Raw genomic sequence first — 27,385 nt, 5'->3', positions numbered from 1 at the left:
AACAAACAAACAAGAAAAGTGAAATAGCTGGGTGCAGTGACTCATGCCTGTAATCCCAGCTACTCAGGAGGCTGAGGCAGGAGGATCGTTTGAGCCTCAGAAGTCAAGGCTGCAGTGAGCCATGATTGTGCCACTGCATTCCAGCCTGGGTGGCAGAACAAGATTGTCTCAAAAAAAAAAAAAAAAAATCATTTCTCTTCTTCACTGAAAGCACACATATGTGGTGCTGGGGTCAGGCAGGAAGCTATGGGCAGCGCACATTCTACAGTTCATCGGACAGTACACCCATGCCACGCCTGCTGGGCATCCAGGTGAACCGTTTTTCCTCCGCCACCACTGCAGCTCGTCTGGAAAGCCCTGCTTGTGTGTTCTCTTAGCGCAGGCCCTCCTCCCACGAGGTGCTGTTCGACAACAGGACGTCAGCCTTTCCTGGAAGGTTTCTTCACACAGAGCTCAAGAGAATCCCCCATCCACGTCCCCAGACCACCTCCTCCAGAGTGGTCAGTGCCACCTTGCTCATTGGTCTCTATGCCTCTCCCAGCACTGCTGGGTTTTGCTCTCAGCATTAGTCTCCGAGTGTATGCAATGCTCCAGGCAGACAGCCTGCTGGATAAATCCAGTAAATCCCAGGGGGGTCCTCATCACCTCAGTGAAGTTTCTGTGCTACTCACATTAAATAACGTGATGACAGCTGTGGCAATCAGGCACGTGGTACCCAGCAAGTTATCTTCTTTTTCATCAGGGAAGAGGCTCGCCTGCTTCTGAACTGGCACAGATCCTAGAGGAGCAGAAGATAATAAGGTCAAAGCCTACAGAATTTTGTTTATTTTTTTTTTTGAGATGGAGTTTTACTGTAGTCCCCTAGGCTGGAGTACAATGGCACAACCTCGGCTCACTGCAACCTCCGCCTCCTTGGTTCAAGTGATTCTCCTGCCTCTGCCTCCTAAGTAGCTAAGATTACAGGCGCCCACCACCATGCCAGCTAATTTTTGTATTTTTAGTAGAGATGGGGTTTCACCATGTTGGCCAGGCTGGTCTCAAACTCCTGACCTCAGGTGATCTACCCACCTCAGCCTTCCAATATGCTGGCATTACAGGCATAAGCCACCACACCCGGCCAAGCCTACAGAATTTTAGACAAGGTAGCTGTGTCCCAACCTCTTCGGGACAGTCAGGAGGGCTCTCGACTTTACCACTGGTTGGGATGATTGGATAGCCATCCGGAGGGGCATGGGAGCAGTCGTGAGGTCCAAAGAGAACATTCTCCAATCTCTGCATTAAAAGACACCAGCAGGCTGGCATGTAAAACGTGCAAGCCGGCAGTAGCTTTCTGCCAGCTGTCAGCACAGGCCTCTGTCAGAGGTGTACTTGCACTGGCTGTGACTTGACGTTTTCCCTCCCGGGGGAGAAAACAGATCCGACACTCTACCTCGGCACTGGGCAGCGGTCCGCTCTTCTTCACTCCGGCTGCAACTTCAGACTAAGGATAAAAACGAAGGGAATTGAGGAAAGTTGCCTAAGCACCTCAAGTCCAACCCCCAGTCCCCAGCGCTGACTGTGTTCCTTCACCAGCCTGTTTCTCAAAAGCCCAGAGATTTTCTTTCCTCTCTTCACTCCTTACAGTGCCTGGCATGATAATTATTTGGTGCTCAATAATTATTTGTAGAATGAAAGAATAAAGCTCTTTAACATGACTAAGCACAATAGGAAGGATTCCAAAGAGCTTGAAAAAGACTCTTCTCTAGTAATCAAGGTCTCTCTTTACTTGGACAAAGTACAGAGCTTACAAAGACATTTTTAACACAAAAATTGCAAATGTGGGGCTGGCAGGTGGCTCACAACTGTAATTCCAGTACTTTGGGAGGCCGAGGTGGGAGGACTGCTTGAGCCCACGGGTTCAAGACCAGTCTGGGAAACACAGCAAGACCCATCTCTACAAAAAATTAAAAAAAACATAGCTGGGTATGGTGGTGTATGCCTGCGGTCCCAGCTGCTCAGGAGGCTAAGGTGGGAGCCTAGCAGATGGAGGCTACAGTGAGCCATGATTGCACCACTGCACTCCAGCCTGGGTGTCAGAGCAAGACCCTGTCTCAAAACAACAACAACAAAAAAAAACAAAAGAAAACTGGCTGCCATTGTCAGCATTTGCTACGAAGTCTCATCAATCTTTTCTTCTGATGCTTCCTACACCTGTTCTTTCCTTCCCAGTGTGTGATTCCTCACTCATTCAGGGAGCTATCACTTCACATCTGGGCCATCGCCAGGCTCCCAAAACTAGCTCCCTCTGCTGAGGTCACCGCTCCATCTCTCTCCACCACATTAACTGCCTTAGAACAGTGAATTGGCCCAGTTACCAGACAGTACTTGCTGCTGAATCATCAAAGCTAAGGTCATAAATAAAGAGTCTCAGCTCTCAACTATCATAAAAAAAAGCAGCTAAATTCATCAAGACACACACACTGGATTTCCTAAGCCCTATTATTTCCCTAGGGTTGTTTAGAACGCAGACCAGCTCATGAATCTAGGAAGCCACAAGGAATAAGACACTAGCAGAAAAAACAGGCCTGCTAAGGTTGGGCATGATGGCTCACGCCTGTAATCCCAGCACTTCAGGAGGCCCAGGTGGTGGATCACCTGAGGTCAGGAGTTCGAGAACAGCCTGGCCAACATGGTGAAACCCCGCCTCTACTAAAAATACAAAATTAGCCAGGTGTGGTGGTGCATGCCTGTAATCCCAGCGACTCAGGAGGTTGAGTCAGGAGAATTGCTTGAATCCAGGAGGTGGAGGTTGCAGTGAGCCGAGATCACGCCACTGCACTCCAGCCTGGAGACAGAGCGAAACTCCGTCTAAAAAAAAACAAAAAAAAAACAAAAAAAAACCCGGCTTGCTAAGTTGGGACCCTTCAGTAGAAAATCTTTTTTTTTTTTGAGACGGAGTCTTGCTCTGCCTCCCAGGCTGGAGTGCAGTGGCGCGATCTCGGCTCACTGCAACCTCCGCCTCCCGGATTCAAGCAATTCTCCTGCCTCAGCCTCCGGAGTAGCTGGGATTACAGGTGTGCACCACACGCCTGGCTAATTTTTTGTATTTTTAGTAGAGATGGGGTTTCACCATGTTGGCCAGGCTGGTCTCGAACTCCTGACCTGAAATGATCCAGCCACCTCAGCCTCCCAAAATGCTGAGATTATAGGCGTGAGCCACTGTGCCCAGCCGCAGAAAAGCTTCTTACCTTGAGCAGGGGCATCTCTCGGGCCTGCTGGATTAAAAGGTGCATTTCGTTGATCTGCTGCCGCACAAGGGGTGGTACTGGGTTGCAGCAAGCTATGATGCCCTGAGGTTCCCTGAAGACAAGTAAGAACACACTCAACTTGTCACTCAGAAACGCAGCCCTTAAAGGCTTCCAGATAAGAATAATGACTGGGTAAAGCCAGGCTGCCACCTAAGCTGAAGCTACAGGTAGGTGACTAAGGAAACACTGATGTCAGGCCAGCCTAGGCCAACTTCTCCATGTGTTCTTTGCGACACCAAGCTTTAAGTGGATCCCTCTTGGAGCCTGACTCCCACAATCAGGGAGAGCTGAAATAAGTGCCACAGCACTGTGGATTCTCAATTCCGCAGGGGGCAACCAACGGGCTGTGGATTTTCATTCTTGCTTATACTTCAATCAAGATCACAAAACGTTTAAGATCATGAGCTGCTTTAATTTGGAAGAAAGTGTACATGACAGAATCTGGGACATTTTCTTCCCTTGCAAGTAGATGCTATAAGGCTCAGAGACTTAAAATAAACTCAAACTAAGGCATAATCATTGAAATGATTCCAGTTCAGAAGTTTTAGTGCTTAAATGGCAGCCTGAGGGCAGAAATTCTATATTCCTTCAACTTGCTACCTTCCAAGCTTAGAGCATTAATCTCTGAGTAAGCAGCCTTGGGTAATAGCAACCAGAAAAGCTTGATTTTGAAGAACATCAGATCTACTGAGAAAGTCAGAACATATTAATCAGATTTGAAACTCACTTAGGCAGTTCTTCAGCTATTTTCAGCATCATGTGGTTTGGCAGTACATATCTGGAAAAAAAAAACACACACACACACACACAGTGGGGACACATTACATTCAGCCATTAAGTTCCATTAGATGCTGTCACATAGGGGAAATAACCAGCTTTCATAGCAAAAGAAAAAAGCCCATTATTTACTTGTTATTAGATCTCCTCAGTCTGGAAACAAGTATTAAAAGAACCTCTAATCCCTTACCCGTAACTTTCATCTTCCCTGCGAGCTGTTTTATCCCTCCAGGCAAACAGCAGCTGAAAGGCTGTCAACTGCTGTGTGTTAAGGTGCTTCTTCTGCTTCCTATAGAGTTCAAGGTAGGACTCATCCGTGAAGATAGGTTTGATGAATTTCTACAAAGTATTAGAGAACATTCAAAATCAACGGGAATCAAAATTGTGCCCTGGGCTCTGCAAAATGTTTGGCTCTTTTCATGAATGTAAGGAGCAAACCTAAGAACTAGAACCTGGCCAGACACAGAGCCCGAGTGTCGCGGTCTGTGTGACTGCGGCTGAGGTGTACCTTGAGGCAGATGTCCCTGCTCCGTTGCCACACCACCTGCAGCTGCACGGGCTGCCCGTTGCCGCGCTCCCACATCTCCAGCCTCATTTTGTCATAGATATATAGCAGGTAATGGGTGTCATCCCGGGCGTAGCTGAGCATCTCCTCGGGCAGAGGGCTGGAATTGCAGAGGACAGGAATTGCAGAGGACAGTGTTTTACTGATTGCCCCCAAGGACAGCAATTCAATTTGTCTATTCCTTGGGTGCTGGGACTTTCTTAGACCCTTCCAATATGAAAGATCCTTTCATAGTCAATACTGCAGTTATGCCAATATTTCCTGCATTTTAACATGATAAACCATTATTTTAACAGCTGGGTAGAATTGGAGGCAGGGTAATGCGGTGGTTAAAATAAGGGCACTGTCAGCTACTCTGGACACACACAAGAGGCAGTAGAAAAGGGGCCACTGGTGTCCTGAGTTCAAATCTCAGCTCCAGATGTCTGTCCTTGGACAAGTTCCTTAACCTCTTTGGGCTGACCCACCTAACTTGTGAAATGGGAACCAGGTACTTCATAGGCTGTTGTGAGGACTACACAGGACCACATCCTTGAAGCACTTAGCCCAGAGCTTGGCACAGGGTAAGGGCTCCGTGACAGGGAGTGGTTTTTAGATTTTATCAATTTTCATCTTTTATTTGGACTTTATCAGTCCAAATGTAATTTTACTTTTATATTTAGAAATTCTGGCATTCTGGGCCAGGTGCGGTGGCTCACGCCTGTAATCCCAGCACTTTGGGAGGCGGAGGCGGGAGGATCACCTGAGGTCAGGAGTTTGAGACCAGCCTGACCAACATGGAGAAACCTTGTCTCTACTGAAAATACAAAATTAGCTGGGTTTGGTGGCGCACGCCTGTAATCCTAGCTACTCAGGAGGCTGAGGCAGGAGAATTGCTTGAACCCGGGAAGCAGAGGTTGTGGTGAGCCGAGATCGTGCCATTGCACTCCAGCCTGGGCAAGAGTGAAACTCCATCTCAAAAAAAAAGAAAAAAAGAAATTCTGGCATTCTGGCATGTGGAGTTCCTGAAAAAGCTCAGTAGCACCTTCCTATGACAGGTGCAACCTTGGAGAGGTAGCAACCAAGCGGAAACCGACCAAGCTGAGCAAGCCCTGCAGAAAGTGGGGCAAAACTGCTACCTTATGCCACAAAAAAACGCTCAGTATAAAGCTAAACAACAGTGTCCCTTAGAATTCTTTCCTACCTATGGAAGATCATCTTACACACACACACAATCATCCCTATGGAAGATCTTACACACACACATACACACACACAAAAAATCATCTAGTAGAAAGATCCCAGTTTCAAACAAGAGACCAGCATGGGCAAATACTGATGCGGCACCTCTTTTTCAGCCACTATTTCCATGAAACACAGTGTAACTGCATCAGCCCATCATAAAGTCCACCTTATCATTAAAAAATTTCCTACCACTTTTACGCTGCTGAAGATGCCTGCCGAAAAGCCTGATGCCATTCATCTCAATGAGCGTGGTAGGGCTCAAACCCAGGTCTCTCTGGACAACAGGTTAATGAATAATCACTTTCTTCTGCCACCCACATTTCCTCATTAAGAGCAAACTGACCGTATTCTCCAATCAGCCAGCTGATATTGCTTGTTTGAGTCCACGTTGCAGTAGAGTTTCAGGAGATGATCGAGTGAGTGCCTGCCCAGGTTAAGAAGGCGTGCTGCCTGATGAGTATCAAACATGTTTACTACATACAACCCAAAGTCTTTCTGTAGCCATTCTATGTCTGAATCAGCACCATGGAAGACCTGAAAACAGAACCAAAGTCATGCAGTACACTGGTAGCAGGCCACTCATGCTCGGAAATTAACTCTGCCTCTAGTTTATTAGAACACTGAAATTAGAAGGTAGTCTCCGCTGTCCCATCTGTAGTGCAGTGGTGTGATCTTGGCTCACTGCAACTTCCGCCTCCCATGTTCCAGCAATCCTCCCACCTCAGCCTCCCAAGTAGTTGGGACTACAGCGTGCCACCACGCCCAGCTAAACTTTGGTATTTTTTTGTAGAGACGGGGTTTCACTATGTTCCCCAGGCTGGTCTCAATCTCCTGGGCTCAAGTGATCCTCCTGCCTCAGCTTCCCAAAATGCTGGGATTACAGGCCTGAGCCACCTCAGCTGGCTGAAGCCAATGTTCTAATCAAGATTAGATATATGCAGCTTGGCATGGTGGATCACGCCTGTAATCCCAGCACTTTGGGCCAAGGTGGGTGGATTGCTTGAGGTCAGGAGTTTGAGACCAGCCTGACCAACATGGCAAAACCCTGTCTCTACTAAAAATACAAAAATTCGCTGGGCATGGTGGCACATGCCTATAATCCCAGCTACTTGGGAGGCCGAGGCAGGAGAATTGCTTGAACCCGGGAGGCAGAGGTTGCAGTGAGCCGAGATCGTACCATTGTACTCCAGCCTGGGAAACAAGAGCAAAACTCCGTCTCAAAAAAAAAAAAAAAAAAAATTAGATATATACAGGGTTTTTTTTAAGTTAAAAAAAATTTTTTTTTAAATTTATTATTATACTTTAAGTTTTAGGGTACATGTGCACAATGTGCAGGTTAGTTACATATGTATACATGTGCCATGCTGGTGCGCTGCACCCACTAACTCGTCATCTAGCATTAGGTATATCTCCCAATGCTATCCCTCCCCTCCTTCCCCACCCCACAACAGTCCCCAGAGTGTGATGTTCCCCTTCCTTTGTCCATGTGTTCTCATTGTTCAATTCCCACCTATGAGTGAGAATATGCAGTGTTTGGTTTTTTGTTCTTGCGATAGTTTACTGAGAATGATTTCCAATTTCATCCATGTCCCTACAAAGGACATGAACTCATCATTTTTTATGGCTGCATAGTATTCCATGGTGTATATGTGCCACATTTTCTTAATCCAGTCTATCATTGTTGGACATTTGGGTTGGTTCCAAGTCTTTGCTATTGTGAATAGTGCCGCAATAAACATATGTGTGCATGTGTCTTTATAGCAGCATGATTTATAGTCCTTTGGGTATATACCAAGTAATGGGATAGCTGGGTCAAATGGTATTTCTAGTTCTAGATCCCTGAGGAATTGCCACACTGACTTCCACAATGGTTGAACTAGTTTACAGTCCCACCAACAGTGTAAAAGTGTTCCTATTTCTCCACATCCTCTCCAGCACCTGTTGTTTCCTGACTTTTTAATGATCGCCATTCTAACTGGTGTGAGATGGTATCTCATTGTGGTTTTGATTTGCATTTCTCTGATGGCCAGTGATGATGAGCATTTTTTCATGTGTTTTTTGGCTGCATAAATGTCTTCTTTTGAGAAGTGTCTGTTCATGTCCTTCGCCCACTTTTTGATGGGGTTGTTTTTTTCTTGTAAATTTGTTTGAGTTCATTGTAGATTCTGGATATTAGCCCTTTGTCAGATGAGTAGGTTGCGAAGATTTTCTCCCATTTTGTGGGTTGCCTGTTCACTCTGATGGTAGTTTCTTTTGCTGTGCAGAAGCTCTTTAGTTTAATTAGATCCAATTGGTCAATTCTGGCTTTTGTTGCCATTGCTTTTGGTGTTTTAGACATGAAGTCCTTGCCCATGCCTATGTCCTGAATGGTAATGCCTAGGTTTTCTTCTAGGGTTTTTATGGTTTTAGGTCTAACGTTGTTAAGTCTTTAATCCATCTTGAATTGATTTTTGTATGAGGTGTAAGGAAGGGATCCAGTTTCAGCTTTCTACATATGGCTAGCCAGTTTTCCCAGTACCATTTATTAAATAGGGAATCCTTTCCCCATTGCTTGTTTTTCTCAGGTTTGTCAAAGATCAGATAGTTGTAGATATACGGCGTTATTTCTGAGGGCTCTGTTCTGTTCTATTGATCTATATCTCTGTTTTGGTACCAGTACCATGCTGTTTTGGTTACTGTAGCCTTGTAGTATAGTTTGAAGTCAGGTAGTGTGATGCCTCCAGCTTTGTTCTTTTGGCTTAGGATTGACTTGGCGATGTGGGCTTTTTTTTGGTTCCATATGAACTTTAAAGTAGTTTTTTCCAATTCTGTGAAGAAAGTCATTGGTAGCTTGATGGGATGGCATTGAATCTATAAATTACCTTGGGCAGTATGGCCATTTTCACCATATTGATTCTTCCTACCCATGAGCATGGAATGTTCTTCCATTTGTTTGTATCCTCTTTTATTTCATTGAGCAGTGGTTTATAGTTCTCCTTGAAGAGGTCCTTCATGTCCCTTGTAAGGTGGATTCCTAGGTATTTCATTCTCTTTGAAGCAATTGTGAATGGGAGTTCACTCATGAGTTGGCTCTCTGTTTGTCTGTTATTGGTGTATAAGAATGCTTGTGATTTTTGCACATTGATTTTGTATCCTGAGACTTTGCTGAAGTTGCTTATCAGCTTAAGGAGATTTTGGGCTGAGACAATGGGGTTTTCTAGATATACAATCATGTCATCTGCAAACAGGGACAATTTGACTTCCTCTTTTCCTAATTGAATACCCTTTATTTCCTTCTCCTGCCTCATTGCCCTGGCCAGAACTTCCAACACTATGTTGAATAGGAGTGGTGAGAGAGGGCATCCCTGTCTTGTGCCGGTTTTCAAAGGGAATGCTTCCAGTTTTTGCCCATTCAGTATGATATTGGCTGTGGGTTCATCATAGATAGCTCTTATTATTTTGAGATACGTCCCATCAATACCTAATTTATTGAGAGTTTTTAGCATGAAGGGTTGTTGAAGTTTGTCAAAGGCCTTTTCTGCATCTATTGAGATAATCATGTGGTTTTTGTCTTTGGTTCTGTTTATATGCTGGATTATATTTATTGATTTGCGTATATTGAACCAGCCTTGCATCCCAGGGATGAAGCCCACTTGATCATGGTGGACAAGCTTTTTGATGTGCTGCTGGATTCGGTTTGCCAGTATTTTATTGAGGATTTTTGCATCAATGTTCATCAAGGATATTGGTCTAAAATTCTCTTTTTTGGTTGTGTCTCTGCCCAGCTTTGGTATCAGGATGATGCTGGCCTCATAAAATGAGTTAGGGAGGATTCCCTCTTTTTCTATTGATTGGAATAGTTTCAGAAGGAATGGTACCAGTTCCTCCTTGTACCTCTGGTAGAATTCGGCTGTGAATCCATCTGGTCCTGGACTCTTTTTGGTTGGTAAGCTATTGATTATTGCCACAATTTCAGCTCCTGTTATTGGTCTATTCAGAGATTCAACTTCTTCCTGGTTTAGTCTTGGAAGAGTGTATGTGTCGAGGAATTTATCCATTTCTTCTAGATTTTCTAGTTTATTTGCGTAGAGGTGTTTGTAGTAATCTCTGATGGTAGTTTGTATTTCTGTGGGATCAGTGGTGATATCCCCTTTATCATTTTTTATTGCGTCTATTTGATTCTTCTCTCTTTTTTTCTTTATTAGTCTTGCTAGCGGTCTTTCAATTCCAAAATTGACCACATAGTTGGAAGTAAAGCTCTCCTCAGCAGATGTAAAATAACAGAAATTATAACAAACTATCTCTCAGACCACAGTGCAATCAAACTAGAACTCAGGATTAAGAAACTCACTCAAAACCACTCAACTACATGGAAACTGAACAACCTGCTCCTGAATGACTACTGGGTACATAATGAAATGAAGGCAGAAATAAAGATGTTCTTTGAAACCAGCGAGAACAAAGACACAACATACCAGAATCTCTGGGACACATTCAAAGCAGTGTGTAGAGGGAAATTTATAGCACTAAATGCCCACAATAGAAAGCAGGAAAGATCCAAAACTGACACCCTAACATCACAATTAAGAGAACTAGAAAACAAGAGCAAACACATTCAAAAGCTAGCAGAAGGCAAGAAATAACTAAACAGAGCAGAACTGAAGGAAATAGAGACACAAAAAACCCTTCAAAAAATTAATGAATCCAGGAGCTGGTTTTTTGAAAGGATATATGCAGTTTTAAATGTTTCTTTTGTCTTCAGTCACAGCTTTCTACACTCCTGATTCCATACGCTTGAAGTCTGAAACTGTTATCAACCAATGAGACACATGAAAGCAGCTCTAGTAGCTTCAGTACAGCCATTAAGTCCAAACAATCTTGATGGCTGGGGCTCACTGCAGTAGTCATTAAAATGATTTAACATTTTTCTTGGCGGTAACAAGCTAAGTCTTAGCTGTTCTAACAGGGATTTAGAAACAAAAGCCACTTAGCACGGTACCCTAGTTAGGAAATGACATGATTCCTCCCAACTTGACTGGTCTAGGTTGAAATAATGAAATAGTACACTGAAAAGCACTAAAAATCTTGTATGAGCTCACATGCATGAGTTACAAAAGGCTGGCTGACCTTAACGATGGCTGGGTCTGTGAGGCTCTCATTGAGAATGTACATGTCACTTCGAAGCTCGAGGGTGTCAATGATGAAGTCTTCCGTCCGAGTGGAAATTTGCATCAGGCAGGTCAGTCCCAGGAAGCTCCTGTAAGAGTGGTGCTAAACCCACAGAAGGAGGGGAGAAGAGGAAAAACAAAGATTATATTAGACTTTCCTTTACTGATTTTGAAAAGTCAGCTACAAAGCTAAGTTATATGATTAATTTTTTACCAAAAAAAAATTACAATTAGTATCAACTTTATACTTCTCCAACAGGTGAACTCACAGAAAAATGTAAAAATTTTACCCAGGGTCATTTATAAGATACCTCCAAGTCGACTGCAAATTCCTGACAATTCAAGAGCTTTTCGTTGAGTTCCACGAGTTCATCCAGGGAGGATATGAAATGGCATGGTGTCTCTTCTATAGGTCTGTATAACTGGATCAAGAGAATAGTAAGAAAAAGGGAGGAATATAGAAATCATCCCCCAGTAAAGTACAAAGTGAACTACAAGTTTGAGAAATGACCCAAAACTGTAACTTTCTACCTTAAAGATCTTCAAGGAAAGTCAAAATTGCATCAATGAATCTACTTATTTGATTCCTCTTGGGCTACTACACGGCACCTTTAAACTAAGGCTGGGTACTAACCTGGGGTTGTGGCTTTTGAAGCACTGAATCTGCTGGGGTAAAGTGATTTAGTTCATATTGATAAGGATGTGCAAACCTGAGTAAATCAAACAAAAAGAGAAATCATTCTGATTAATTCCATGATTCAAGGGAAAAATAATGCCTTTTATCCAATCTGTAAAAACAAATGAGAAAAGACCACTGTGAAAATATCTTCCCTTTCCAAAGAGCTTCATTATTTCAGTAATTCAAGTACAAATAATAAATCAGATGATATTTGCTCACTCTTAAAATATGATAATTAAGTCTATTAATTTCTTTAGAGAGCTGGAGACCCAAGCAGCTTTATAAAGATTTGAGTACTTATTTGCAAAGTACTGTACAGTTGATATTGTGGATAATACCAAAATGAGAAATATGTCATTCTTGCAGTTTGAAATAACAAATCTGTAAAGTAAGGATGAAGCAAATATTGCAGTTGGCCAAGAGCTTAATGTTGTATTTTTTCTGATCCTAAGAAATCTGTATAAAAATCCTCAACTTGTGGTGAGTTCCTTGAGGATCACGGTAGCCCAGGAGGGCAGGGCTGCCTTTCATGGCCTTTATTTCTCCAGCACTTAGCTTGTGGCCTCACATTGCAGAGCTGGGGCTAAAGGCATGAATGCCCAGACAGACTCTGGCTCTATGTGAGGCAAAGGCCAATACTAACCAAATTTTTATCACCTTTTTGCATTATATTAAAGGCAAAGTCCATTTGTCTATTTTAAGTGAAGTTTTTCCAAGATGCTTATATTGCCAGTAAAAAATGCCTTTTCTTTACTAAATTCATAAATGAGCCTTGGGCTGAGCACGGTGGCACATGCTTGTAATCCCAGAACTCTGGAAAGTTGAGGCAGGAGGACTGCTTGAGGCCAGGAGTTTCAGGCAGCCTGGGCAACACAGAAAGACCCTGTGTTTACAAAAATAAAAACTAAAATTAAAAAACAAGCCAGGTACAGTGATGTGTGCCTGTAGTCCCAGCTACTAGGGAGGCTGAGGCAGGAGGATTGCTTGAGCCCCAGGGTTCAAGGCTACAGTGAGCTATGATTGCACTACGGCACCCAGCCTGGGTGACAGAGCAAAACTAAAAAAAAAAAAAAAAAAAAAGTGAGCCTTACCTACTATTTGAATCCTAATAAGAAAGGCAGAGCAGTATAGTATGGAGGAAAGACAAATTTAAGAAAACATGGGGCTGGGTGCGGTGGCTCGGGCCTGTAATCCCAGCACTTTGGGAGGCCAAGGAGGGTGGATCAACTGAAGTCAGGAGTTCGAGACCAGCCTGACCAACATGATGAAACCCTGTCTCTACTAAAAAAAAAAAAAAAAAAGATACAAAATTAGCCAGGTGTGGTGGCACATGCCTATAATAATCCCAGCTACTTGGGAGGCTGAGGCAGAAGAATCATTTGAACTCAGGAGGCAGAGGCTGCAGTCAGCTGAGATCGCACCATTGTACTCCAGCCTGAGCAACAAGAGCGAAACTCCGTCTCAAAAAAAAAAAAGAAAGAAAGAAAGAAAGAAAGAAAACATGGGCCAGCTCTGGCCAGGCACAGTGGTTCATGCCTGTAATCCCAACCCCCAACCCTTTGGGAGGGCAGGTTGGGAGGATGGCTGAGGCCAGAAATTCAAGACCAGACTGGGCATACAGAAAATACAAAAATTAGCTGTGCATGATGGCTCATGCCTGTGGTCACAGCTACTTGGGAGGCAGAGGCAGGAGGATCACTTGAGCCCAGGAGGTAAAGGCTGTAGTGAGCTGTGTTCATGCCACCACACTCCAGTCTGGGCGACAGAGCAAGACCCTGTCTCAAAGAAGTTCCAACTCTACAAGAAGTCTGCATCTCTAATTTTGCTTTTACATCTTTTTTTTTTTTTTTTTGAGATGCAGTCTTACTCTATCACTCAGGCTGGAGTGCAGTGATGCCATCTTGGCTCACTGCAACCTCCACTTCCCAAGTTCAAGCAATTCTCCTGCCTCAGCCTCCCGAGTAGCTGGGATTACAGGCACACACCACCTCGCCTGGCTAATTTTTGTATTTTCAGTAGAGATGGGGTTTCACCATGTTGGCCAGGCTGGTCTCGAACTCCTGACCTCAGGTGATCCACCAGTATCAGCCTCCCAAACTGCTGGGATTACAGGCGTAAGCCACCGCGCCCAGCCTTCGTGTTTTACATCTATAAAATGGGAATGAGAGCAAGTGCTACTTCTCAGGACTGCAGTGAGGTTTACATGAGGCAATGCTGTGTAGGCCCTTTGTGAACACAAACAGCAGGTTTTATTGCTAAGGCCCAGGTTGGGGTGTAAGGAGGAAATCACTGCTCCTCAGATTGTTTTCATGTATATACTCCACAAAAGTGAAAATGTGGCAAAAAGGTAAGTACTCACGGCAGAAAGTCAGACACAGGCCAACACTTACATGTCTTGCTCAACCTGCTGGGTTCTCTGCTGATGGATGAAATCAGCCAGTGCAGGGGGGACGTCCAAGTCCTCAGGACGATCCTGTGGGCGTTCTCGCCTTTCCTTAGAGAGAGCTGGGGATCCCAGCAGTGACAAAAACATCATTAGCACATTCATGTCTTTTCTAATTACACAGGGGTAAACTGGTTCCCTTTGTTTTTTGGCTTTTTTTTTTGAGACAGGGTCATGTTCTGTCCCCCAGGCTGAAGTGTGGTGGCACAATCACAGCTGACTGTAGCTTTGACCTCCTGGGCTCAAGTGATCCTCCCACTTCAGCCTCTGGAATAGCTGAACTGGGCTCCCTTTGAACAAAGGAGGGTGGAAGAGAGACCTGTACACCCTTCCTGGTTTTTGCATCAAATAAAGTGAGACTCAAACACAGGCAAAGTATGCACTATTTACCTTGAGGGAGAGGTTTCTGAGCATTGGGTTTGATGAAGATTTTAGGAAGAAATGGTGTGTTGGAATTGTCAATCTTCTCTCGAAACTTGAGCTGAGGTCGGATGATATTTTTTGCATGAAGCAGCCGGAAAGTTTCAGATTTTGCTTTTTTGCCATATTCTGCTGCCTATGATCAATGAATACAAATACTTTATAACACAGCAACTTGATGAATTAGAAAAGTAAATTCCAATTTATGACTTCCGAGGAGACAAGAACATCGCAAAGGTCATTCATTCATTTAAGAATGTATGTGCGGCAGCCATGGAGGGAGGCGGCGGCGGCGGCTCGGGTGGCTGCGCTGGGAGGCGGCGGTGAGAGGCTCGCACGCCTCCAGCCCGGCCCCGGCCCCCCGGGACGGAGAGCCGAGCAGCCCCGGCTCTCGGCTACGGACTATGGGCGAATAGCTCTGACCACCCGGCGAAGCATGCCGCCTGCCTTGGCCTCCCAAAGTGCCGAGATTGCAGCCTCTGCCCGGCCGCCACCCCGTCTGGGAAGTGAGGAGCGTCTCTGCCTGGCCGCCCATCATCTGGGACGTGAGGAGCCCCTCTGCCTGGCTACCCAGTCTGGAAAGTGAGGAGCGTCTCTGCCCGGCTGCCATCCCATCTAGGAAGTGAGGAGCGCCTCTTCCCGGCCACCATCCCATCTAGGAAGTGAGGAGCGTCTCTGCCCAGCCGCCCATCGTCTGAGATGTGGGGAGCGCCTCTGCCCCGCCGCCCCGTCTGGGAAGTGAGGAGCGCCTCTACCCGGCCGCGACCCCGTCTGGGAGGTGAGGAGCGTCTCTGCCCAGCCGCCCCGTCTGAGAAGTGAGGAGACCCTCCGCCTGGCAACCACCCCATATGAGAAGTGAGGAGCCCCTCCGCCCGGCAGCCACCCCGTCTGGGAAGTGAGGAGCGTCTCTGCCCGGCAGCCACCCCATCCAGGAGGGAGGTGGGGGTCAGCCCCCACCAGGCCAGCCGCCCCGTCCGGGAGGGAGGTCGGGGGGTCAGCCCCCTGCCCGGCCAGCTGCCCCGTCTGGGAGGTGAGGGGCGCCTCTGCCTGGCCGCCCCTACTGGGAAGTGAGGAGCCCCTCTGCCCAGCCAGCCGCCCCGTCCGGGAAGGAGGTGGGGGGGGGTCAGCCCCCCGCCCGGCCAGCCACCCCATCCGGGAGGGAGGTGGGGGGGTCAGCCCCCCGCCTGGCCAGCCGCCCCATCCGGGAGGGAGGTGGGGGAGTCAGCCCCCCGCCCGGCCAGTCGCCCCGTCCGGGAGGGAGGTGGCAGGGTCAGCCCCCCGCCAGGCCAGCCGCCCCGACCGGGACGGAGGTGGGGGGGTCAGCCCCCCGCCCGGCCAGCTGCCCCGTCCGGGAGGTGAGGGGCGCCTCTGCCCGGCCGCCCCTACTGGGAAGTGAGGAGCCCCTCTGCCCGGCCAGCCGCCCCATCCGGGAGGGAGGTGGGGGGGTCAGCCCCCTGCCCGGCCAGCCGCCCCATCCGGGAGGTGAGGGGCGCCTCTGCCCGGCCGCCCCTACTGGGAAGTGAGGAGCCCCTCTGCCCGGCCAGCCGCCCCATCCAGGAAGGAGGTGGGGGGGTCAGCCCCCCACCCGGCCAGCCACCCCATCCGGGAGGGAGGTGGGGGGGTCAGCCCCCCGCCCGGCCGGCCGCCCCGTCCGGGAGGTGAGGGGCGCCTCTGCCCAGCCGCCCCTACTGGGAAGTGAGGAGCCCCTCTGCCCGGCCAGCCGCCCCGTCCGGGAGGGAGGTGGGGGCGTCAGCCCCCCGCCAGGCCAACCGCCCCGACCGGGAGGGAGGTGGGGGGGTCAGCCCCCCGCCCGGCCAGCCGCCCCGTCCGGGAGGTGAGGGGCGCCTCTGCCCGGCCGCCCCTACTGGGAAGTGAGGAGCCCCTCTGCCCGGCCAGCCGCCCCGTCCGGGAGGGAGGTGGGGGGGTCAGCCCCCCTGCCCGGCCAGCCGCCCCGTCCGGGAGGTGAGGGGCGCCTCTGCCCGGCCGCCCCTACTGGGAAGTGAGGAGCCCCTCTGCCCGGCCAGCCGCCCGGTCCGGGAAGGAGGTGGGGGGGTCAGCCCCCCACCCGGCCAGCCGCCCCATCCGGGAGGGAGGTGGGGGGGTCAGCCCCCCGCCTGGCCAGCCGCCCTGTCCGGGAGGGAGGTGGGGGGGGGTCAGCCCCCCGCCCGGCCAGCCGCCCCGTCCGGGAGGTGAGGGGCCTCTGCCCGGCCGCCCCTACTGGGAAGTGAGGAGCCCCTCTGCCCGGCCAGCCGCCCCGTCCGGGAGGGAGGTGGGGGGGTCAGCCCCCCTGCCCGGCCAGCCGCCCCGTCCGGGAGGTGAGGGGCGCCTCTGCCCGGCCGCCCCTACTGGGAAGTGAGGAGCCCCTCTGCCCGGCCAGCCGCCCGGTCCGGGAAGGAGGTGGGGGGGTCAGCCCCCCGCCCGGCCAGCCGCCCCATCCGGGAGGGAGGTGGGGGGGTCAGCCCCCCGCCTGGCCAGCCGCCCTGTCCGGGAGGGAGGTGGGGGGGGTCAGCCACCCGCCCGGCCAGCCGCCCCGTCCAGGAGGTGAGGGGCGCCTCTGCCCGGCCGCCCCTACTGGGAAGTGAGGAGCCCCTCTGCCTGGCCAGCCGCCCCGTCTGGGAGGGAGGTGGGGGGGTCAGCCCCCCACCCGGCCAGCCGCCCGGTCCGGGAGATGAGGGGCGCCTCTGCCCAGCCACCCCTACTGGGAAGTGAGGAGCCCCTCTGCCAGGCCACCGCCCCGTCTGGGAGGTGTACCCGGCAGCTCATTGGGAATGGGCCATGATGACAATGGCGGTTTTGTGGAATAGAAGCGGGGGAAAGGCGGGGAAGGGATTGAGAGATCGGATGGTTGCCATGTCTGTGTAGAGGGAGGTAGACACGGGAGACTTTTCATTTTGTTCTGTACTAGGAAAAATTCTTCTGCCTTGTGATCCTGTTGATCGGTGACCTTACCCCCAACTCTGTGCTCTCTGAAACATGTGCTGTGCCCACTCAGGGTTAAATGGATTAAGGGTGGTGCAAGATGTGCTTTGTTAAACAGATGCTTGAAGGCAGCATGCTCGTTAAGAGTCATCACCACTCCCTAATCTCAAGTACCCAGGGACACAAACACTACGGAAGGCCGCAGGGTCCTCTGCATAGGAAAACCAGAGACCTTTGTTCACTTGTTTATCTGCTGACCCTCCCTCCACTATTGTCCTATGACCCTGCCAAATCCCCCTCTGTGAGAAACACCCAAGAATGATCAATAAAAATAAATAAATTAAAAAAAAAAAAAAAAAGAATGTATGTGCATGTAGAGGTCTCCAGAAAGAGAAGAAGAGGGTGTAATTAGTTTGTGTATGTTTATGAGAACAAACTAAAGGAGACAGTGGCCAGTTCTCTAATAAATTAGAACAGAAATGCATGTTAGAATGAGCAAAATCCCTGTTATGAAGCTGACGTCAAGAGCTCTAGTTAATCTGAAAAGCCCTCACCTTACGGTTCCAGCTGGACACTACCGTTTTGGGGACCTGCAAGCCGGCAGGGAGGACAGGCTGTTGATTCTTGTTTACACCTGAGGCTTCATCCAGTAAAATACCCTAAGAGTAGAAGAGGTACTGGTTAAGCATTTTTCCTTTTGAGGTTAGCAGAGTTAACTACCTAACATTTTATTTATTTAACATGGAGTATCACTCTGTCACCCAGGCTGGAGTGCAGTGGCGCGATCTTGGCTCACTGCAACTCTTTACAGTTCTGAATTGGGCTCACTGCAACCTCTGCCTCCAGGGTTCAAGCGATTCTCCTGCCTCAGCCTCCCGAGTAGCTGGGATTACAGGTGTGCACCACCATACCTGGCTAATTTTTTATTTTTAGTAGAGATGGGGTTTCACCCGGTTGGCCAGGCTGGTCTCGAACTCCTGACCTCAAGTGATCCGCCCGCCTGAGCCTCCCAAAATGCTGGGATTAAAGGCGTGAGCCACCGTGCCCCACCTAATTACCTAACATTTTAAAGAGATTGGTATTCAGAGACATTTGTGTAAGAAAATATACATATATAAGAACAGATCAATGTATGTATCAAAACATCAAGTTGTATGTGATAAATATATAGATGGTCCCCAACGTATGACAGTTTGACTTATAAGTTTTTGAGTTTACAATGGTGTGAAAGTGATTTGCATTTAGTAGAATCCATATTTCAAGTACACTTACAACCTGTTTTTCTTTTTTCTTTTTTGAGACAGAGTCTTGCTCTGTTGCCAGGCTGGAGTGTAATGGCGTGATCTCAGCTAATTGCAACCTGCCTCCCGGGTTCAAGCGATTCTCCTGCCTCAGCCTCCCAAGTAGTTGGGACTACAGGCATGCACCACCACGCCCAGCTAATTTTTGTATTTTTAGTAGAGACAGGGTTTCACCAGGTTGGCCAGGATGGTCTCGAGCTCTTGACCTTGTGATCTGCCTGCCTCGGCCTCCCAAAGTGCTAGGATTACAGGCGTAAGCCACTGTGCCTGGCCCTGTTTTTCTTTTTTTTTTTTTTGAGAGGGAGTCTCACTCTGTTGCCCAGGCTGGAGTGCAGTGGTCCAATCTCAGCTTGCTGCAGTCTTCGCCTCCTGGGTTCAAGCAATTCTCATGCCTCAGCCTCCCGAGTATCTGGGACTACAGGTGCACGCCACCACGCCCAGCTAATTTTTGTATTTTTTAGTAGAGATGGGGTTTCACTGTGTTGACCAAGCTGGTCTTGAACTCCTGACCTCAAGTGATCCACCTGCCTTGGCCTCCCAAAATGCTAGGATTACAGGCATGAGCTACTGTGCCCGGCCACAACCTGTTTTTCACTTTCAGGAGTGTATTCAACGCTACTTGAATTACATGAGATGAATATTCAACACTGTATTATAAAAATAGGCTTTGTGTAAGATTTTGCTCAACTGTAGACTAATGGAAGTTTTCTGAGCACATTTAAAGCAGGTTCAGTTAAGCTGTTTGGTAAGTGAGGTGTATTAAATGCATTTTTGACTTATAATATAGGTTTATTGAGACATAACCAATTGTAAATGATCACCTATACAATTTTTGTCAATAAAAAAATAAAAATTTTACAAAGTTGATCAATAAAGGTGATTAGTATGTCATGCCAAGTAATTAATGCATTATTTGCTCAAAGGCAGGTAGGACAGTAATTACCCACGCCCAATACTCGATTGACTCTTTAAAGCTCTGAATTGGGCTGAAAATTCTAATATGATTTAACAGTGTAATGTGGCCACTAAAATAACTAAGAAGTCCCTGGACTGCATACATTAAATATAGAAGTACACTATTTAGAATGAGACTGCAGGGAGTCCTCATCTATTTTGCACTTTAAAGCAGACGTGAAATATCAGCTTGGGCACTACTAACAGAGGCACAACCAGGTGACACATAGGATTATGGCAGGACTTGAAATCACAATATACCAGAAACTGCTGAAAGATTTGTAGGCATTTAGACTAGGGAAGAGATGACTTCATGGGACAGGAGGGCATGATTTAAATATTTTCAGGACTGTCAGATGGTTGAAGTCAGATTTGTTTTCCATGATCTCTATGTATTTCTGTGGAAATAATGTTCTGCCATAGAATTAGGCATAAATAGATAGTAAGCAAGACAGAATAATACACATCTCCTTCCAATCCTGTGAGCTGGGGGATTCAGTAGATTTTGAGTAACAGTACAAATAAACTAAATTTTGATTGGGTGATATAAATGCCTCTTCCTTTGCAACACAAATAGAATTTGCAAATCTTGTCAGGCACAGTGGCTCATGCCTGTAATCCTAGTGACTAAGGAGGCTGAGGTCGGGGGGGGGATTGTTTGAGGCCAGGATTGTTTGAGGAGTTCAAGACCAGCCTGGGCAACACAGCAAGACACTGTCTCTATAAAATAAAAAAAAATTTAGCCAGACGTGGTGGTGCACACCTGCAGTCCCAGCTACTTGGGAGGCTGTGGTGGGAGGATCGCTTGAGCCCAGGAGTTCAAGGTTGCAGTGAGCTATGGTTGCACCACTGCACTCCAGCCTGGGTGACAGAGCAAGACTTCAGTATCCAAAAAAATAAAAACAGAGTTTGCAGATCTGGAAGATAGATTCAGAATAAGGCACTTTATTTATTTATTAATTTTAAATAAAGACAAGGTCTCACTATGTTGCCCAGGCTGGTTCTGGAACTCCTGAGCTCAAGCAATCCTCTTACCTCGGCCTCCTACAGTGCTAGGATTACAGGAGTGAGCCACTGACCCTGGCCAGAATAAGGCACTTTAACTTTTTTTTCTTTTTTTTGAGATGGCGTTTCACTCTTGATGCCCAGGCTGGAGTGCAATGGTGCAATCTTGGCTCACTGCAACCTCTGCCTCACGAGTTCAAGCGATTCTCCTGCCTCAGCCTCCTGAGTAGCTGGGATTACAAGTGCCCACCACAACACTCAGCTAATTTTTTGTATTTTTAGTAGAGACGGTGTTTTACCACGTCAGCCAGGCTGCTCCTGAACCCCTGACCTCGGGTAGGTGGATCCACCCACCTCGGCCTCCCAAAGTGCTGGGATTATAGGCGTGAGCCACCATGCCAGGCCACCTTTTTTTTTTTTTTTTTTTTTTGAGACGGAGTCTCACTCTCATCCAGGCTGGAGTGCAGTGGCATGATCTCGGCTCACTGCAACCTTGGCCTCCCGGGTTCAAGCGATTCTCCTGCCTCAGCCTCCTGAATAGCTGGAATGACAGGTGTGCGCCACCATGGCCCGGCTAGTTTTTATTATTTTAGTAGAGACGGGGTTTCACCATGTTGGCCAGACTGGTCTCGAACTCCTGACCTCAGGTGATCACCCGCCTTGGCCTCCCAATGTTCTGGGATTGTAGGTGTGAGCCACCACACCTGGCTGGAATAAGGCACTTTAAAAACAGGCTTTCAGGCTCGGTGAGGTGGCTCACGCCTGTAATCCCAGCACTTTGGGAGGCCAAGACAGGCAGATCACTTGAAGTCAGGAGTTTGAGACCAGCCTGGCTAATATGACGAAACGATGTCTCTACTAAAAATACAAAAATTAGCCAGGAATAGTGGTGGGTGCCTGTAATCCCAGCTACTCCGGAGGCTGAGGCAGGAGAATCGCTTGAACCTGGGAGGTGGAGGTTGCAGTGAACCGACATCGCCCCACTGCACTCCAGCCTGGGCAACCGAGCAAGACTCCGTCTCAAAAAAAAAAAAAAAGAAGCTTCCATGGGGCAGTAATATTTTTAAAACAACTGTAATTATTTTTTAGAAAAAATATACCAACTATTAGAAGGGAATGTTATTATAAGAAATGTTAAGCTTATTTCCTTTTCATTTTCTAAGGTGCCTGGGTTGCTCTGTCTATCCGTATATTTTAATAATACAAAGCTCTTTGTTAGTTACCATAAGAGTAAGGGAAGGCCGGGTGTGGTGGCTCACGCCTGTAATCCCAGCATTCTGGGAGGCTGAGGCGGGCGGATCACAAGGTCAGGAGATCGAGACCATCCTGGCTAACACGGTGAAACCCCGTCTCTACTAAAAATACAAAAAAAATTAGCCAGGTGTGGTGGCGGGTGCCTGTAGTCCCAGCTACTCGGGAGGCTGAGGCAGGAGAGTGTTGTGAACCCGGGAGGCAGAGCTTGCAGTGAGTCGAGATCGCATCACTGCACTCCAGCCTGGGCGACAGAGCGAGAGTCCGTCTCAAAAACAAAACAAAACAAAACAAAAAAAAGAGTAAGGGAAAATACTCACCACTCTCTCCAGAATTACATCATTGGCATCAACTAGTAAATCAAACTTGTCTTCCAGCTCAGTCACTTTACTTCGATCCTTAATGTTGCTGCGACACCCATGGTACTGCATTACTCTGCTCATGCTAAGGAAAGGAAAACCAAGGTTAGCTTGTAGATTTTTATTTCACTTGTTTACATTCTGTGAGAGAGAATGTTCAAATGATGTGGCTCAGACTGTTCCCAACACATCTTTTTTTTTTTTTTTTTGAGACAGTCTTGCTCTGTTGCCCAGGCTGGAGTTCAGTAGCATGATCTTGGCTCTCTGCAACCTCAACCTCCCGGGTTCAAGCGATTCTCGTGTCTCAGCCTCCTGAGTAGCTGGGATTATAGGCACATGCCAACAGGTCTGGTTAATTTTTGTATTTTTAGTAAAGACGAGGTTTCGCCATGTTGGCCAGGCTGGTCTCGAACTCCTGACCCAAAATGATCTGCCTGCCTCCGCCTCCCGGATTCAAGTGATTCTTGTGCCTCAGCCTCCTGAGTAGCTGGGATTATAGGCACACGCCACCAGGTCTGGCTAATTTTTGTATTTTTAGTAAAGATGACGTTTCACCACGTTGGCCAGGCTGGTCTCGAACTCTTGACCTGAAGTGATCCACCTGCCTCGGCCTCCCAAAGTTCTGAGATTACAGGTGTGAGCCATGAGCCCAGCCTTTTTCTTTCCTTCCTTCCTTCCTTCCTTTTTTTTTTTTTTTTAAAGAGACAGGGTCTTGCTCTGTTACCCAGGCTGGAATGCAGCAGTACAATCACAGCTCCCTGTAGCCTCGAACTCCTGGGCTCAAGTGATACTCCCACCTCAGCCTCCCAAGTAGCTGCGACTTGGGAGTGGCGCACCACCACTCCCAGCTACTTTAAAAATTTTTTGTAGGGATGGAGTCTCCCTACGTTGCCCAGGCTGGTCTTGAACTCCTGGGCTCAAGTGATCCTTCTGCCTCGGCCTCCCAAAGCACTAGGATTACAGGCATGAGCCGCCATGTCTGGCCCCCAATACTTTTTGATGAAACCAATAAAACTTGCACCCTAGCTGGGCGCAGTGGCTCACACCTGTAATCCTAGCACTTCAGGGGTGGTCACGACTTCGAGACCAGCCCGGCCAACATGGTGAAACCCCATCTCTACTAAAAATACAAAAAATTGGCTAGGCGCAGTGGCTTATACCTGTAATCCCAACACTATGGGAGGCCGAGGTGGGTGGATCACAAGGTCAGGAGTTCGAGACCAGCCTGGCCAACATGGTGAAACCTCCTCTACTAAAAATACAAAAATTAGCCGGGAATGGTCGTACATGCCTGTTATCCCAGCTACTGGGGAGGCTGAGGCACAAGAATCGCTTGATCTTGGGAGGTGGAGGTTGCTGCGAGCCGAGATCACGCCACAGCACTTCAGCCTGGGCGACAGAGCAAGACTCCGTACCACGCCCCCAACAAAAAAAAAAAGCTGGTCGTGGTGGTGTACACCTATAATCCCAGCTACTCGGGAGGCTGAGGCAGGAGAATCACTTGAACCTGGGAGGCGCAGGTTGCAGTGAGCCGAGATTGAGCCAATGCACTCCAGCCTGGGTGATGGAGCGAGACTCCATCTCAAAAAAAATAAAAATAAAAATAAAAATACCTGCTACTCTACAAGTTGCGGGAAAGAATCTTGGATCTGGCCAGGCACGGTGGCTCACGCCTGTAATCCCAGCACTTTGGGAGGCCGAGGCAGATGGATCACGAGGTCAGGAGATCGAGACCATCCTGGCTAACATGTTGAAACCCTGTCTCTACTAAAAATACAAAAAATTAGCTGGTCGTGTTGACGGGCACCTGTAGTCCCAGCTACTCAGGAGGCTGAGGCAGGAGAATAGCGTGAACCCGGGAGGCGGAGCTTGCAGTGAGCCGAGATCATGCCACCGCACTCCAGCCTGGGCAATAGAGTGAGACTCCGTCTCAAAAAAAAAAAAAAGAATCTTGGCTCTAAGTGTTCACGTCCCATTTAATTAAAAAAGATTTGTACAAAAGTCAATATATTTTTTCAGTACAAAAGTCAATACATTTTTTAAAGGCTAAACTAAAAATATACCAAGTAATATTTCCCTAATCAAAATCCATTGCTTCAATTTTCACATTTTATAGCTCTTCATACCACAGAAAATGTTTAAGGAAAAATAAATTTCAGGAAAAATTTATCTACTTGTTTTCATTTCTTTTCACTAACACAAGAAAACAAAATACAGTACTTACCACTGAAGCAACCTGTCTCCCTGTGTTTCGCAAAATGCTTGGAAGCCAGGAAAACTTCGGTAAAAATCATACTCATCGCCAAACTGTGGTAGGCCCCCAGATGCCTTGGTGACTGCCACCACAGACCCAAGAGCAAACTGTCAAAAACAAGAAAAGATGGCATGTTTACACATGGATCCCCATTCATTTGGTATGTCATTTTTTTGATCTATTGTATACAAGGTATCTACTCTTCATCCATCAAAAAAAGTACTCATTTAGTGCCAAACCCCAATCTAATCTAGGCCCTGAGAATACAATACTGAACAGGAAACCAAGTTTGGAGCTTATATTCTTGGGAGAGTTGAGAGACAGAATACATACGTATATAATCTGATTAATATTCACAAAAATTTTGAATTTTGGGGTTGAATCTTGACTCTGCTACGTATTAACTGAGATCTTGGACAAGTGATTGCTTTATTTGGACTTTAATGTTCTCCTCTGAGAAACAGGAAAAATAAAAAGGGCCTACACCACAGAGGTTTTGTGAGGACAGAATGAATAAGCTAATAAAAGCACTTAGGACAGTTCTTGGCACATAACTGTTATTATTACGACTCAAGTTCAGATCCAAGAGCTTTCTACAGGAATTTGTTTTTTGTGTTTTCATCTGGATGAGCATCTAAAAACAATACAAGCTTATCCTAGATCCTTGGACGACAAATTTATAACAGCTACTATCTAAAACTGGATTTGTGTTTATTGTTCAGTTAGTGTCAAGTGGTTCTCTACTTTAACTGTTGTGAGGTAACGAAAAAAAAACTGTGAAGTGACATAAATGATGGCTGATCATGTGAAGGCCTAATAACGTCATTGTGAGTTTTGTGAATAAACATTTCCCAAGAAAAAAGCAGAGAAAGGAGGTGGGAAATTAAGTCACGGAGGGGAACATGGTAGCTTATGAGCATGACCGCCACACAACCAGGACCACAGTTAGTGGTCCAGGAACTATTGAGAGCCATGTTAATGAATCAATAGCATTAGCTAACAGCAAATTAGATAAGATACAACGTTAGTGGAATTTCTGTAAATTTATAGGGTTAATTTACAAATTATTTTAGTTTCATGGCTTTGTAAGAGCTATGCACACCTTAAGCCTAGTTGTACGTTTGCTCATATTTAAGCTAAGTTATACAAAGATCTTAAGTGAACGCTCTGTATACCTTCCAGGAGTTACTAATAAACGTGCAATGGGGCTTTAACAGGTGACATTTAACTCAGGGTTAAAAATTATGTAGGACTGGACTTCAGAAACAGAGGAAGAGAAGGGCCATACTGGCCGCGGGAGGAGACAACTCCAGGCAAGTGTGGGGAGCGCGAAGCAGCCGAGCCCCTGCGGAGAGCTGGTCGGGTGGCTAGGGCGTGGCGAGCGCGACGTCGCAAGGGCTAGGGACGTCTGGGTGGCAAGGAAGCCTTTCCCAGGATGCGAGATGGCTTTCCACATTTGGGCCTCCATGGACTTAAGCTCGCAAGCAGGACGCCCCTCAGTGTTCGTTTCCGAGGTCCCATCCCCGGAGGGTGCAGGAGAGTCTGCGCCCAGCGCGGACAGGGGCCCCGCGACCCTCGCTCGGGCTCCACTACGGCGGGCGGGCATTGGCTGCCCAGAGGGCCCGGTCGGCTTTCGGCGGCCGCGGGCGACTCCTGGTACCCCCGAGGCCCCGCGAACTTACCTTCACAAAGCTGTCGGCGTCCGGGAAGCCTGGCAGCACCATCTCTCCGTCGGATTTGGTCGCGCTGGTCGCCGACAGGACCCTGGGCTCCCGGGTACTGGGTGGCGCCATTTTTTCAGCCTGCACGGCTCGTCTCGCGAGAGCTTGTCGGCCGAGGAGACGGGACGCGTGCGCACCACGCATGCGCCAGGTCGAAGCGGCGCTTATAGTGTGGGGAGCCTGCGATTGGGGTGGGGCGCCTGCGATTAGGTTGGGAAGCCTGCGATTAGGCTGGGGCCCCTGCGATTAGGTTGGGAAGCCTGCGATTAGGGTGGCACTTTCGAGCGCTCTGGCGTGAATTTCACGTTCTTTTACCTCATATTGTATCATCCCAACAACCCTGTGATCGAGGGTGCGGCCTGGAGGACCTGACTATCACATATATTTTTGACACGAGGTTTGCCTAATCTGGTTTCGAACTCTTGGGCTCAAGAGATCCTCCCACCTTAGCCTGCGAAGTAGCTGGGACCCCAGGCGAGGGCCACGAGCCCCGCTTATCCTCGTGTTTATTTAAAAAATTAAAAAAAAAAAAAAACCGGGATTACCGGGCGTGGTGGTGCGCATCTGTAGTCCCAGCTGCTCGGGAGGCTGAGGTGGGATGGTTGCTTGAGCCGAGGAGGTGGAGGCTCCACTGCACTCCAGCCGGGGTGACAGGATGAAACCCTGTCTCAAAAATTTCTTTTTAAGGTTATGTTTTTGAGGCTGGGCGCCGTGACTCACACCTGTAATCCCAGCACTTCAGGAGGCCGAGGCGGGTGGATCACCTGAGGTCGGGAGTTGGAGACCAGCCTGGCCAACATGGTGAAACCCTGTCTATACTAAAAATACAAAAATTAGTTGGGCGTGGTGGCACATGCCTGTAATCCCAGCTACTGGGGAGGCTGAGGCTTGAGCCCGGGAGGTGGAGGTTACAGTGAGCCGAGATCGAACCACTGCATTCCAGCCTGGGCAACAGAGTGAGACCTTGTCACAAACAAACAAAAAAAACCATGTTTTTGGGACAAAGTTTCACTCTTGCTCTCCCAAAGTGCTGGGATTACAGATACGAGTCATCAGCGTGCAGCCTATTTTTATTTTTA

The 27,385-nt window shown here is 47.9% G+C and overlaps 1 protein-coding gene across 2 annotated transcripts in view; it reads right to left on the bottom strand.

Moving 5' to 3' along the window:
- EXOSC10 (exosome component 10) overlaps window positions 1-26,450 on the bottom strand; it is a 36,020-nt gene extending 9,570 nt beyond the window's left edge. Inside the window, exons 1-17 of one of the 2 annotated variants that reach the window (XM_024352389.2) lie at window positions 26,268-26,450; window positions 24,556-24,692; window positions 22,293-22,416; window positions 18,016-18,120; window positions 14,513-14,678; window positions 14,070-14,184; window positions 11,635-11,710; window positions 11,312-11,422; window positions 10,960-11,103; window positions 6,197-6,387; window positions 4,573-4,729; window positions 4,255-4,403; window positions 4,015-4,065; window positions 3,228-3,339; window positions 1,430-1,480; window positions 1,194-1,272; window positions 672-778 (exon numbers count right to left, since the gene is read on the bottom strand). In XM_024352389.2, the coding sequence (XP_024208157.1) occupies window positions 672-778; window positions 1,194-1,272; window positions 1,430-1,480; window positions 3,228-3,339; window positions 4,015-4,065; window positions 4,255-4,403; window positions 4,573-4,729; window positions 6,197-6,387; window positions 10,960-11,103; window positions 11,312-11,422; window positions 11,635-11,710; window positions 14,070-14,184; window positions 14,513-14,678; window positions 18,016-18,120; window positions 22,293-22,416; window positions 24,556-24,692; window positions 26,268-26,450 (2,058 nt within the window). 2 annotated transcript variants of the gene reach the window in all.
- Window positions 26,451-27,385: the final 935 nt, after the last annotated feature.

The sequence above is a fragment of the Pan troglodytes genome, chromosome 1 (assembly GCF_028858775.2).
Source record: "Pan troglodytes isolate AG18354 chromosome 1, NHGRI_mPanTro3-v2.0_pri, whole genome shotgun sequence".
NCBI classification, from domain to species: Eukaryota; Metazoa; Chordata; class Mammalia; order Primates; family Hominidae; genus Pan; species Pan troglodytes.
The sequence above is the reverse complement of the archived record's forward strand: the minus strand, read 5'-3'. Positions and strand labels throughout refer to the sequence as shown.